This window comes from Otolemur garnettii, unplaced genomic scaffold (genome assembly GCF_000181295.1).
Source record: "Otolemur garnettii isolate 467f Iridium unplaced genomic scaffold, OtoGar3 scaffold00019, whole genome shotgun sequence".
NCBI lineage: Eukaryota > Metazoa > Chordata > Mammalia > Primates > Galagidae > Otolemur > Otolemur garnettii.
The window spans coordinates 15,356,500-15,371,675 of NW_003852414.1; the positions used below are offsets into that span (position 1 = coordinate 15,356,500).

A 15,176-nucleotide genomic window follows, 5' to 3' on the forward strand; every position below is an offset into this window, starting at 1 on the left:
TTTGGGTTTGTTCACCCTTCGTTCTGTATGCCAAGTTTGATAGGAAGTAGGAAGAGATGAGGGCTGTTTGAATAAGACCATCATTGTCTATGACCCAGCGTCCCCTCCCTGGTTCTCTGCTCCTTATACGACTCGCTCTGTCCCTTATACGACTCGCTCTGTCTTTCTCTCCCCTTTCCTTCTTTCCAAAGCCAAAGTGGGAGGAAGGGACTCTATCGCAGACCTACTAGGTAGCAGACATTCTGAAATTATTCTTGAACTAAACATTTAGAAGGAGAAATATTATTAACAATATTCTGAGGGCAGAAATAGACAAAATGCATAATTATATGTTTTGAATCAAACGAATTAAGTTTATTGTATCTAAAACACGTAGAATAGCAGTCATTAACAATAGCATTTCTATCCCTGATGACATTGCAAACCAGGGATAAAGACCACGCCTACTTTATTCTCCAGGGCACACATAGTACCTGAAACATGGCACATCTTCAAGCATTTCTTGGAGGGAATGAGGATGTATGAATGAATGATTCATCAATGCATGAATGAATGAATCACGATTGACCCATCAATGAATGAATGAATGAAGGAGCCCAAAGACATTTTGGGTCATTAGCATCTCTTGAGTCCCCCAGTGCCAAACATTACTAGCTATATAACACTGAGCATGACTTAACTCCTGTAACCATTGGTTTCCTTTTCTTTTCTTTCTCTCTTTCCTTTTTTTTTTTTTTTTTTTGAGACAGAGTCTCAAGCTGTTGCCCTGGGTAGAGTGCAGTGGTGTCACAGCTCACAGAAACCTCCAACTCTTGGGCTTAAGCGATTCTCTTGCCTCAGCCTCCCAAGTAGCTGGGACTACAGGCACCTGGCTATTTTTTTGGTTGCAGTTGTCATCATTGTTGTTTAGCTGACCTGGACCAGGTTCGAACCCGCCACCCTCCGTGTATGTGGCTGGTGCCCTACCCACTATGCTACGGGTACCGCTAACTATTGGTTTCTTGATTTGCACAATTCAGAAAATAGTTATCCTTGCTTCATGAAGTTGTGTAGGAGGATTAAAGGAGATGATCCATGTCCAACGTTTAGCGGTATGCCTAGCATGGAGGAAGCGTTCACTACATGAGACCCATCTTTATTACTGGGTAATCAACTTATGATGGTAGATGGGAATAACTAGTCAGGACACCACTAATATCTTGAGAATTTTGTGTGTGATTTAAATAACAACTATATTGCACAAAATGTAACTATATATGCAAAAATATTTCAATTGCACACGAACTGTCTGGCCACTGTGTATAAATGAGAAAAGTTGAGCAAAGATTTAGGAACAACTGATAAAGACCAGAACAGACATGAAACCCCAAATGAGAAACGTCAAAGAATTATTCAGAACATAGGCCAGAGGGAACAAAGTCCTATCGAATACTGGCAAATGAAATTCAGAAATAGGAAAAAAAATCATAGGGAAAAAACCCTTTGGTAATTAAAAATTATATAAACAAGTGAGTTATTGAAGAGGTAAAAATGAGACATTACTGATTTGAATTTCCCTGTCTTGGTGACAACATGATAAAGGACACATTTGCAGTGACGAATTTGAAGTTAAAAAATCTATGATGTCTCCACATTTCCTAGTGAAGTAAAAGTCTCAATCATCATGTGATTAAAGAGTAACCCTGATAAACGTGTATATATTCATACTAATTGGAGTTTTCAGGGGCTCAGTTTTAAACAATGGGGAAAACATAATTCTTAAAGAATGAAGTTGGTATGAATGTGTTTGTAGTAGGTGTGAGAGATGGATAGAAATGGGTCTTCATGAAAAATATTACTGCAAAGTTTTTAATAATGAAAAAGATACCCAATATGAAATCGATGTGGTTTTGACATACTAATATTAAAACATGCATTCCTTTTTCTACGGCACTCTCTACACGTAAACTTTACCTTTTTAAAACTTTGTACTCACATTTGCTGCCGGAAGATGTCACGCTGCCTATGGGAATCTCAGCTGTCTGTGAATCTTCTGGGCCTTTCTATTTTAAATTAAAAAATAATGCATGGAAGGTAAGTAACAGTCATCACTTTGTTGAAAAATGACACATCTGAAGAGTTGTGTTGATTTTTTAGAAGATATTTTAATACGTTAGACATATATTAGAACCTCTAAATTTCAGAGACGACACACTCTGTAGAGCCGAAAGTCTGTGGGCACAGGGTATGCTTTTTGTATGATCCACATTTAGATGAAAATAGCAGTCTTAGATAGCTCAGAATCTTCCAGGAAGAGCTGGAGGCTATCAAGACCGTCTGTAATTCAGACTACTAAATTATGTAAGCTTTTATGAAATTCAAAAGCTGTAGCAAAAAATGATTCTTGACCTCGTTTGGCACTTCTCCTGTATTATGGTGTGGATCGAGGAGTCATGTAATCTGCAAGCAGATGGCATATTCTGGCTGGGTAAGAAACCCTTGCAAACCCAACACCTCATTTCATCCATGGAAGCTTAATATTCTGTTTTAACTGCTTTGCCAGAGAATCTTGGCAATTAGAAACATAGATTCACAGAATAACAAAATCCATCTATAATAAATTAAAAATTTTCCTGTCATCCTTTCATATGACAGAGAAGTGAGGTTTCAAAATTGGCTTTATATTACATTATGAGTTAAGATTATATGATTTTGTGTCAGAGAATGACTCACAGTTCAATTTCTGGGAAGATCCTTTTCCCCTCTATGCCTGAGGTTCTGATTCTTCTATTCAAAAGAAAAAATACTTTTTTTATCTGCCTCTTAAATGTGTCCGTTTAAAAGCATAGTCATATAATTCTATCAACCCAAAGTTGTGGAAACTTGGACACAGATTTAATGTGAGACATGAGCACCATTTTTTTCATGTAAAGGAAAGAAACTAAACTGCACATATTAGTAAAGTTCACATATTAAAATAATGGCAATTATTCAGAAGATGTAATAATAGGTTGTTTTTGGAGAAGAACTGCCAAAAAGGTAGGAACCACTGGATACAGGTCTAAGAGAAAGTTCACAGCTCTCTTCCCTGAAATTGGGTAGATGTAGAAACAAAAAACAATGTCATCCCTTTATGTTATATCAAAAGCCTAGTTATAATCAAAATACTCTAAAGTCCTATGAAAAGATAAGAATTCTAATATTTGTTCTGGAAGGTTTTGTTTTTCATAAAAGTTACATATTGTCACACTGTGTAAAGAATTTAGACCCAAACATCCAAGACCCCTGGTTGATTGGAGGGGATTGGAAGTTCTACACTTTTCTGAGAAACATAAAGTGAAATCCATCAAACAATTGAAAAGGTTCATATTATTTCTGTTTTGCCTTAGGTTGATCTTATAGCTTAACTCCCAAAAGAAAGGGTGAAACCATTAGGGAGCTAGAGGGTTCAAATCGTTCAAACTAGGTTAGCTTCAGAGATTTGCTCATATGTATCTTGGAGTTCTGGATGCCTCATTCAAACAGAAGGAATAAAGTCAGGATTAACATGATTTTAAAACTAATCCCAGCCTGAAGTTATCTTCTCTCAGACCACATTCAAAATACCTAAGCAATAAATACAGTAAGTTTCCTAAAATCATATTTTAAAGGAATTTTTTTGTTCACATCTCTCCGTGAACATTCGATGTACAAAGTTACATTTTGCTGTCCTAATGTCTCAGGGATAGCATGTCATCATGTTTCCATTGAGTTAGAGATCTACCTTTGAATTATAAAACCCCTACTCCAAGGCCATGGTTACGGGAGGCAAGTTTTCTAACAATCATATATTACGTACACGTTTGTCCTATCTCTATACTTGCTATTTTAATAATTAGGATGGGAATACTGTTTTAAACCTGATCAGAAGTTTTTGAGAATTAACATGAGAGATTTTGTTGTGGAAAGTTTCGAAGATGCTCGTTAGGAAACAGCTTATTGGGGATAATCAGTTCTCCCCCTCACTATGAAATGAATGTCCTGGTTCTAAGTGCATGAACTCAATTCTCTGCATTTATTTACATCCACCAAGCCATGACTAAGGATCACTCAGAAGGGAAAATCTAAAGATCCACTGGTTTATAAAAGCTTATCACCAAAATGATTGAGGATTTGTGTGTCAATCTGATCCCATATGTGTATCAATGTGGTACCGACAGTAATGATTTGAATCTACAGAGAGGGCTTTCTGCTTGTTACAACAACACCTTTCAGATAATTGACAAGGATTCCCAAACAGTATCAATCATGGTCAAGAATAGAAAAATCAGGAGTTTGGAGTCTATTTGTTTATCCTACTGATTTTGATCTGTTCATTGAAGAATCAAGAAAAGAAGGTGGATCAAATCATTAGAGGCTTCAGACCGGTCACCTACCAACTGCATAGTTGAAGAAGATTTGCCTCTGTCTGCCTGGTCACTTAATTCAGAGTTGAGTTCGAGATGGTGGGAATGCCCCATGTGCCCATTAACCAGTGACAGGCCCTGCTGGGTGAGGATGGTCTAAAATTAGTGCAGCCTTTGCCAATCCCACGGTTCCAGCTAACATGTTCCTTATTGGCCAAAGTGATGGGTGGCACCAAAAGAACTTGGAAAAATGTCAACATGATAAATATTTGCTCAAATGCCTCATCTTAGAGAAGTTTAGGCCTGCTCCCAAACATCATGCGTATTTAGAACGTTTGAAGAATGCCACTTCAGAAATCTGCAGTTATGATTAAAAGAGGCTTAAATGGTGGTAGCTTTTGTATTGTCTTTTTTATTTACTAAAATTATACAAAATTTAAAATTAATTTAAATATGTATACAAAATTAATTTTAATCTATGCCAAATTAAAATTAATCTAAATATTTATGGAAAATTAAATTTAACATAAATACTAATGAAAAATTAAAATTAATCTAAATATTTATGCAAAATTAAATTTAATCTAAATACAATTAAATGTAAATTATGCCAAATTAAATTTAAGCTAAATATTTATGCAAAATTAAATTTAATCTAAATATATAATAAATCTAAATATTTATACAAAATTAAAATTAATCAAAATATTTATGCAAAATTAAATTTAATCTAAATATACAATTAAATTTAAATACTTATGCAAAACTAAATTTAATCTAAATATGTATACAAAATTTAATTTAATTTAAATATTTACACAAAATTAAATTTTGAATTCTTTCCAAAGGAGATACCAAAATGATAATCGAAACTGCATTGTACCCTGTGCCTACTAAAATATCTCCAGAAATGTATTCATCAGTTAAAGCACTTGTCCATTTTAAAGCATTTGCATTCCTTTCATTTCATGCTATATCACACATCTTGAAACTATATTCTTTAACTCATTTTGAGTTCCCTGACAAGCCCATGGAGAATCTGAATAAACTCTACATTTTTTGGATGTTCAGAATTTCATTTACTCATATTTCCACCCATTTAAATTTCTAACTACCATGGTATGTGTAGATCAATAGGTTGGCTTTGTAATTTAGTTTTCCCAGTCCAGAAATACCAATCCATTGTGTATAAATGGCAATCTTTTATTGTTCTTTTACGCTTCTTGAGGTTAGAATTCCTTCTGTGGGAGTTAATTTCCTAAACTTTTAGGATAGATGCCATGAGGGAAGCTGGCATTCCTGATTTACAATAGCACCCCACACTGAACCCTAGACCAAAGAAAAACCCTACTTTATTAAAACAGGAAAATTTTTATACAAGTTGATCTGCAGTATATTTAAAATCTTGAAATGTATTTATTATCAAAAGTTTCAAACCCAGAAAAGCTGAAAGAATCCCTCTATCTATCCATGAAGCCATCTTATTTTTTGATGAATAAAACAAAATTCTGAACAAATTTAGGGATGATAAATAGAGCTGTTATTTACTTATTTACTGAAACAGAGTTTGACTCTGTTGCCATAGGTAGAGTGATATGGCATCATAGCTCACAACAACCTCAGCCTCCCAGGTAGCTGAGACTATAGGTACCCACCACAACACCTGGCTAGTTTTTTAATTTTTTAGTAGAGACTGGGAGTCTCATTCTTGCTCAGGCTGGTCTTGAACTCCTGAGCTCAAGCCATCCACCTGCCTCGGCCTCCCAGATTACAGGCATGAGCCACCGTGCCTGGCCTCAGAGCTGATATTTTAAAAGGACTACCACGGTTTGTTTTGGCACAGACAAATCTACCTTGCCAGTTGTTATATGAACAGCTAAAGAGCCAGGCATACATAGAAAACCAGAGAACTGCTGAGCCCCACAACTTTGTAAAGCAAAACGGCTTGATTTTAATCTCCTGGAGTTCTTTGTCAGCATTTACCTTTCTAACCCTCCTAAAAGTCCACAAATGAACCACGTTGCTTTTTACATTTTATCATATACGCAGACATTTATCACAATCACAGTGAAATAAATTATTAGAGCTGAAAAAAACATGTTTGACACAAATCCCATTCCTGAACTTCTTGTTTTTGTCATTATAAATTTCCTTGAGATAAAAAAAGACAGGTGAGTCTGTGATGTTCCAAGCTTTTGTCTGCTTGTCTATTTGTTTTTGGTTAGCAAACATCCAAAAGACTGATTAATAGCTAGGACACTGGGTCCCTTCATTCCTCAGACATGAAATAGTCTCCTGTTTCTAAACCAACTATGAAGGTTAATTAGAAGGTTGTAACAAGTGCATTAACTGCCCAGCAACAGATGTTTAAAGAAATGAACGACTACACTTACGATGAACCTGCCAGTTGGAGTGGTCTGTGCACTCTTGAAATCAGAGCTCCGTCCCTTACATAAACAACTTCGTGAAGACATTGTGAAATAAAAAGTGAATATTACAAAATCCTTAAGCAAAATAAAACTGAAAATATACCTTGTCATTTGGTGAGACGAGAAGAACAAAACACTTTTCTAACAGGAAAAATCCATGGATGCCTCCAATTAATCCCAACAGTTTCCAGATATGACCTTGGCTTTCATGGAAATGTTCAAATTCTGGGGCTTCCTGCTTATGTAAACCAAGAATCTTTTAAAAAAAAATGAAAGAAAAAAAAGAAGGAATAACTTTTGATGACTTAAATGTCAAAGAAGAGGCATAGCATTGCATATATTTAACTTTCATTCTGGGGAATCCCAAGGTAATTGAATCACTCAAAGCCAAGTTTGTTTGGGGTATGTGGCTGCTTCTACTCTAAGGTTAAATCAGGATCAAATAAAGTATCAACAATAGAAAACAAAAAAAGAGCTTTGAATAGCTTATGCTAATGAATACAGCGAAGTCTAAGCTTTACTTCAACAAGTGGCCTAGATTTTTATCCCTTCTCAGTCCTTTGGACAAATTTGCTTACCAGGAGTTCAATGTACATCTGTTTGCACAGCAAAGTTTCATAAGATATTAATGTATTTTGAATCCAGAATACCTATAAAGATATATTTCATACGGGGTTTATTTTCCCCAAGCCTCATTGCAATTAAATTAAATTATAATAAATATTTAGATAAATAAGAAATCCATCTGGAAGACTTGCTCCCTTGAGTGCAGACTTGGATATATAACTAGCAATATTTTCAGCTCTCTGAGACACAAAAGGACACAAGAAATACACTAGAAATGTTTCTATAGTTGGCTCATCTCACTGCAAGTTCATCCAGTTGGTTGACCTCATGATTTCTTGTGAGCTAGGAAATCACTGCTCATATTTCCTCTCAAAGAGAAGACAATTTGTGAAATGGCTCAGTGGTGTCTGGATTTAGGATGTGGCTATCAAATTAAAAAAAAAAAACAAGGAAGAAATTGCATGTGTATGGATTGCATGCACCTATGTTCATATACAGTAGGCATTTGTGTGTGCATATATTTACGGGGGGGCTACCACTGAAGTTTACAAACTTATCCTAGAAAACATGCCACATGCCTCACTGCTGAATATCACTATGGTCACCTTTGAGGCACCCCCGTTGGGAGGCTATGCACTGATGCCAGTGCCTAGTCTACCTTTCAAAACAATTTTGGAACTTTTTTCTAGAATGGCCATGAGAGCAAACATACAAGGTCTTACAAGTTCACTAACTCATCCTAGAAAAAGGGCTACATCCCGCATTGCTGAATAGCACTACAGTCACCAGATGGCCAAGGGGAGTACCTTGAAGGGGACCATAGCGATATCTTCAGCAATGAGGTATGTGGTACTTTTTCCAGGGTGAGTTTGCAAACTTAATTGTCTTACCTCCTATCTATGTTTGTGCATGTATGTGAACGAACATATGTGTGAGTCCATAGATATCCACACACATAAACTGAGTACATTGGTGTCACTAAAAATGACAAGTTAGTTAGCTTTTTCTTTCAGTAAGGACATTCAAGGATGCGACCCAAAACTTGTAATTACCGTCCATTCACAAAATAGACAGCATTGTAATATCACAAAAGATAAGAAAAACCTACAGCCTCAGAGTAAACTCTAAATCTTTAAGTTGAATTAATTTAGCTAACTGCAAAAGGAAATCAAGAAAATAGTGTCGTTCTTATTTTTGTGCAGACCTTTGAAAACCTACTATGGCTCACTGATTTTTCCAGCTTGCTCCTACACGTCTCCTACATCTTTCTTCTTTTGCCTTTATCTCTTTTCTCAAGTAAACAAAACAAAAGCCCCTGCCTTCTAAATTTCACAAAACTGAGCCGGTCTTTTAAGTCTTCCTCTGTAACACGCTCTGCCCACGTCCCAGTCCACCCTCCGGCCCTTGGGGTGTGGTCCTCCATCTAGGGAGACGCAGGCATCCTTGGGAGCCTTTGCTGTTTCCCAGGATCCTGGGCAGTAAACAATTCTGCAGCCCTGCCGTGACCTAGAAAAAAGGCCTGGGCCACCGCCTCAAGCCAATAATAAGCCCTGAAGTATTTCCAGAAAATTAGATTACCAGGGAAATTAAGACTAATAGTGGTTTGTTTCATTTCTCCAGTGCTCACTTTGCGATTTTTCAGATCATGGAATAATTACCAAGGCTCTAATCAACCAGAGTGACCCTGTAGGAAACCGCCAGAGGCTTGTGGAAAATTTTAACATCGCAGGCTTTGGGCGGGGGGCACGGTGATCACTGGGGTCCACGGTTATTATCCCTCGTGAGAGATTTCAGAGGGAATTGGTAACCTGGCCTGTAGAACCGATAAGGTTCAGCAGGACAGCTGAAGAGACCCTTTGCAATTCAGGTCTTAGTTTTTTCATTTCTGACAAATAAAGAGCCTCAGAGGACTTCAACAGAGCATCCTGAAGCTTTCATGTTTCTTAAGAAAAATCTACATTAATCAGCCTAGAAAAAATATTCCATTTGGATGGCTGAGACTTTGAAGGGCCATTAAGGTGGTGCTACTACAGAGGAGGGCAGAGTCAAGGGTAGGAAGTATAATGAGGCAGGCAGAGACTAGCAACCCCAGGAAACTATGGCCACCCTGAGGGATGAAAGCGGAGAGAAAAGAAATAATGTTGCCAAACCTCAGCAATTTCTAGAGCAGACACAAGAGGTAGGAAGAAGCAGGAAGAAATGTCACTGCCTCTGTCTCCTCCTACCCTGGGTTTTGGTTGTGCCTCCTATCAGCTGGACCCAACCAGAAATCCTCCGTGCAAGGGAGGTGAGGAGATACAAGCTCCTGGAGAAGGACAGACAGCAGAGGAGAGTGGGCATGAAGCTGATGTGGGGTGGTGGGGAGGTGATCAGAGAAAAACCAGCACAATGCCTCACAGCCTGTTTACTTTTTTATTTATAGATAATTAGCATATGCTTCCTGAATCTATCTATCTTTCTTTTTTTTTCCATTAAATCATAGCTGTGTACATTAATGCAGTCATGGGGTACAATGTGCTGGGTTTATATAGAATTTGGAATATTTTCATCAAACTGGTTAACATAGCCTTCATGGCATTTTCTTAGTTATTGTTTTAAGACATTTATATTCCACATTTAGTACATGTACCCTTATAAGATGCACTGTAGGTGTGTTAGAAATCTAGATCTGATCACTTTTTCTGTATTTCAAAAATAAGAATGCCAGGGCAGCACCTGTGGCTCCAGGAGTAGGGCGCTGGCCCCATATACTGGAGGTGGTAGGTTCAAACCCGGGCCTGGCCAAAAACTGCAAAAAAAAAAAGAACAGGTACAGAGAGGCTCCGGGGAAATAAGATTTCTTTCCATGGAAAATGCTGACCACTGTGTGCACTCATTAAAGTCACTGTAAAATTTCACGTAAGTACCCCCAGGGGTTAAATGTAGAGAGAAATTAGACACAGTCCACCTGAAGTGTTAAAGAGCTGATTACCTGTGGGATAAGGTGAAGCAGAGCATCTCCAGAGAGTGTTCCCACAGCCAAGCCCACAAACAGCTGCAAGATGAGCTTGTAGTTCTCCTCACAGCTGTGGAAAAGGACCAGTGCTGTCCCCAGCATGGAGCCCAGTGTGAGCACAGTCACAGCCACCGTGCTGTAGCCATATTCTAAGCCAAAGGAGATCACAAATATGGTCAGCAATTCATGGATGCCCTCTGTTCAGACTTCAGCTACAGAAAATGCCAGAAGAATCTTTCTCCTGGTAACTGCTAACAGGGATATGGAAGTTTTAAACAGGTGTTATATATATGGCATAAAAAGGTTTCAATTTTTAATAGGAAGTATTAATGGACTCACTATGGTCCGAATGTCTATGTCTCCCCAAAATTCATACGTTGAAATCTAAGCACCGAGGTGATGGGATTAGGAGGTGGGGCATTTGCAAAGTGATTGGGTCATAAGAGTCCCCCCTCCACCTTGAATGGGATTAGTGTCCTTCTAACAGGCCTGAAAAGACCAGAGTTACTCCCTTCTACCAGGAGAGGACACAGCCAGAAGGTACTAGCCCAGGAGCCAGGAGGCGGACCCTCACCAATGCTGAATCTGCCAGTGCCTTGTTCTCAGACTTCCCAGCCTCTAGAACTATGAGAAATAAATGTCTGTCGCTTATAAGCTGCCAGTTTATTGTATTGGGTTGTAGTAAAGATTAGGACAAGGCACTCACCAAATAACCCTATTGCTTTGAAGTACTCTGATGACCCCTTACTAAAAATCACTGTGGCAAGTAAGAACTAAGCTCCCCTCCCATCCCCGAAGACACTAGAGTAGAACCTCTGTAAGTTGACCACCCAAGGGACTATAACAACCTGGCCAACATACACAGGGGGTCGACATAAGGAACTAGGCCTCCTGTACTGACAGGCATGTGTGGTGCCTGTCTAGTCTATGAAATCAGGTGCATGTAAGGACGTGGTCAGTGTAGGGAGGTGGCCAACTATGGAGGTTCTATTGTACATTCTCTCACTTGAAACTCCAACATCCACGGACAGTCACTAGTAACTATTTCCATCTAATCACACTGAAAACCTCTCAAAGCCAAGAAACAGTGTTACAGGGGAAGAACAATATGTGACACCATCACAGACCTATGTTTGTGTACAGAATGAGAACACACTTTGGAAGAACTTTCTTCCGTGCGTTCCTAAAGTTATTTGGACTATCCAAGGGGTTATTATCCTCAATGACTAAAGTGAGCGATTTTATTGATGAAAACTGATCCATGGACATGTAGCAGCTAATAGTATAAACAGTCTGCATTTTAGATGTTTGCAATAATTTTTATAATCCTTAAAACTTATTTTGTGTTTCTAGGCTTCCAGGATTTTTTAACATTCAGAAAGTACAATTTTTAAGATTATTCAAGGAAAACCAAATACATTTGGTTACAGAAATAAAGGAGAAGGAAAAGAAAGAAGAAAGAAAAATGACTTTCAGCATCAAGTATAAATGATATGGGGTTAAAAAGTCACTCACACCATCATTTTCATTTAATTGCAGATATTCCAAACAAACGATTCCTTCCCCCACACTTATTTAGAAATTACTGACAAGTCATGGCAAACTTTTGTAAACAGTGAGGAAAAGTAAGTGTGCAATTATCATTTTCTTTAGTGATTATGGATATTATATAATTTAAATCAAACCATTTCATTATTATAATACTTAAAGCTCACTGCAGGGTTGTGTTGTTTTGTTTTTTTGTTTTTTTGTTTTTTGTTGTTTGGGGGTTTTTTTGAGACCATCTTCCTCTTGTTGCCCTGGTAGAGTGCCATGATGTCATAGCTCACAGCAACCTCACACTTCTAGGCTTGAACAATCCTCCTGCCTCATCCTCCCAAGTAGCTGGGACTATAGGCACCCACTACCACCAAAATATCCGGATAGTTTTTCTATTTTAGTAGAGGCAGGGGTCTCACTCTTGCTCAGGCTAGTCTCGAACTCCTGAGCTCAAGCAATCCACCTGCCTTGGCCTACCAGACTGCTAGGATTCATGCAGCACTCACTCTGGCCATCCATGCAGTTTTTAAGGAAACTATCCTCTTAAAGGCTGTTATGATAGGAAGTGTCCCATTCTCACCATCCTTGTATTTTTCTAGAAAGTTTACCCTTCACCTTAAATCATAATAATACAACTGGTAACATGGCAATAGGCTTGGGATTCTACAAAGACCTTTTTTGAACAATAAGTTGTAAATTTTACAGAGGTCTAATATTGAAATACCTTTAGTGGTATTTTGAGAAGAAGAGTCAGGAACTTGTAACCAGGTTCTATCTTAATGTTTGGCATTACTATAAGAGGACTTGACCTAGCCACTAAATTATCAGTTACTTCTGAGAAGCTGTCTTCGATAGGTCTGAAGTTTGGGCCATAATAGTCTTTCCTAGAAATTCAACTGAAGGTGGTACTTAGGCAGTGAGTTTCTACACATTGAACAATATTTTCTTTTCTTTTCTTTTTTTTTTTTCTTTTTGAGACAAAGTCTCACTATGTCGCCCTCAGTAGAGTGCTATGGCATTGCAGCTCATAGCAACCTCCAACTCTTGGGCTTAAGTGATTCTCTTGCCTCAGCCTTCCAAGTAGCTGATACTACAGGCACTCACCACAACACCCCAGCTACTTTTCTTGTTGCAGTTGTTTAGTTGGCCCAGGCTGGGTTTGAACCCGCCACCCTTGGTGTATGTGGTTGGCGCCATAACCACTGTGCTATGGGCACCGAGCCAAACAATATTTTCTTAATAATGTCTCCGTCTTCCCATCTTCAATGTAACATTACACATTTCTGTAAGTCCAAAAGGTCAATACAAACCTTTTCTGCTAATTATATAACGCAACATTTTCAATGGAGTTAAGTAATATTTTTCTAGATTCTTTAGTGAGTGTAACTTGATATTTTTCATAGCAAGACTACTCCTTAGAACAGTGATTTTCAGCCTTTTTTATCTCACGGCATATTTGAACCTATAGTTAAATTTCCATGGCACACTGAAATTATGTTGATCAAAAAAAAAGAGTTACAAAAAAGAATACACTTATTTTGCTTTGAACATCTTTCAAAAATAATTTAAGATTGTTACAAATTTTGGCAGCATACCTAAGACTCTCTCACGGCACACCAATGTGCCTTGGCATACCAGTTAAAAAATCACTGCCGACCAGTCTGATGGAAGTATTTCGGATTGCATGTGAAAACCCACACTATACCCCAGAAGTGCATTAATGTACATAGTTACCATTCAATAAAAAAAAAATTAAAAGGGAAAAAAAATCACTGCCCTAGAAAGATCTAGAAGTTCATTAAAAAGGGGATATGACTTTTTCATAATCTTAAGTTCCAAACCCTTTTCAGAGAGGCCTGTATGTATCAGGCACCATGTCAGGTGGTGGGAATATAAATACACCCCAGGAAGTTCCCTGGTGCCACATTTCTGTTCTCATCCATTCTATCAGCATCACCGATGGACTCCAGTCATAATGGACCCCATGGCACTGAAGTAGAAACCTGGCTGACTACCAAGTGCTGAATTACTTAGCTGCTCACTATTAATGTTTTTTTTTTTTTTCCTCTGAGTGAATGTGGAGTCTTCGATATGTAGGCCCCAGCGTGGTTTTGTTCACATAAAATCTTCAAATGCAGAATTCACAGTGAGGAGCTGAATGATTTAGGTGTGATGGGCATTTCAGGCTATTTCAGAGAGAAAGAAATGTCCCAACACCTCTCCCCACTTCATCTCAGTACCCTGCCATCTCCCTTCTCCTCTTCCTTTTCTCTCCTCTCTCTCCCCTGTCTCTTGTAAATAAACTCTTCTTTCTATACTAATCTTTACCCAAAAATTCTTTCCTTACCCGAGTTCCCCATCCTTACACTTTTCATGATTTCCAAGCTCTCTAGTAATTTCTCTAAACTATTACCCAACCATCTTTATGCTTTCTTTGTGGGGCACATTGACTCCTACATGAGACTTTTCACCATCCTCCCAGCAGGAGAGAGAGAGAGAGAGATCTAAAAATGTTCATATAAGACCCTCAGATCAATAGTAACACTTTACAGTTCCATGCACTCACTGTCACATTTTTACTAGGTATCACGGATGTCTGTAGGCCAATAACATTAATTTTGGACTTTTAAATATACAGTGCTTCAAATTTACTGAACACATTTTTGTACCCATTATTTAATTTGAACCTTACAGGGAACCCGTGATGCCTTCACATCCTGGGGCTGCCAATCACATCTGGAAGGCTGGTACCTCCTTCCCAGAGCAGATGCTCTTTGATTTACCCCAGTGTGCCTTTCTTTTTAATACAGGCCATCATGTGAGGGGAAAAAAGCCTATAGGAGCTCCCTGCTTTCCAGCATGCAGAAAAAGAAATAGGATCTGGGAAGCAGAGAGATTGGCTAAGATCGCAGAGTATCTGGGAAAAGAAGGTGTGACTCAGGGCTGTGTTTCAGACTCCAGGGTTTATGTACTTTTATATCATTCCCCTTCTCAGCTATGGACTTTTAAGTTGGCCCTTGATTAAGTCCAGTTCAGGAGACAAAAATCAATTTGTATAAATTATAGAAAAAATGTAATACATTCCTTGAAAAGAAGTATCCCATAGTGATTAGAAACAAAGACTCTGGGACCAGCTTGCCTGGGTTTGGATCCCAACTCCTTTTCTTACCAGCTGTGTGTCTTTGGAAAGTTATGTGACCTCTCTGTGCCTTCGTTTTTTCGACTATATAACGTGGGTGATAAAAACATCTAGCAGGTAGTGTCATCGGAAGGATCGCATGG

General features: G+C 38.2%; 1 protein-coding gene across 6 annotated transcripts in view; it reads right to left on the reverse strand.

Moving 5' to 3' along the window:
• Positions 1–15,176, reverse strand: part of SLC39A12 (solute carrier family 39 member 12) — a 60,839-nt gene that overhangs the window by 24,998 nt on the left and 20,665 nt on the right. For 4 of the 6 annotated variants that reach the window (XM_023511424.1, XM_023511423.1, XM_023511425.1 and 1 more), the window contains 4 exons: positions 10,332–10,504; positions 6,897–7,049; positions 4,395–4,505; positions 1,976–2,042 (listed from right to left, as the gene is read on the reverse strand). In XM_023511424.1, coding sequence (XP_023367192.1) covers positions 1,976–2,042; positions 4,395–4,505; positions 6,897–7,049; positions 10,332–10,504 — 504 coding nt within the window. The remainder of the gene's footprint in view (positions 1–1,975; positions 2,043–4,394; positions 4,506–6,896; positions 7,050–10,331; positions 10,505–15,176) is intronic. The other 2 variants (XM_023511426.1, XM_023511427.1) reach the window with 2 other exon arrangements.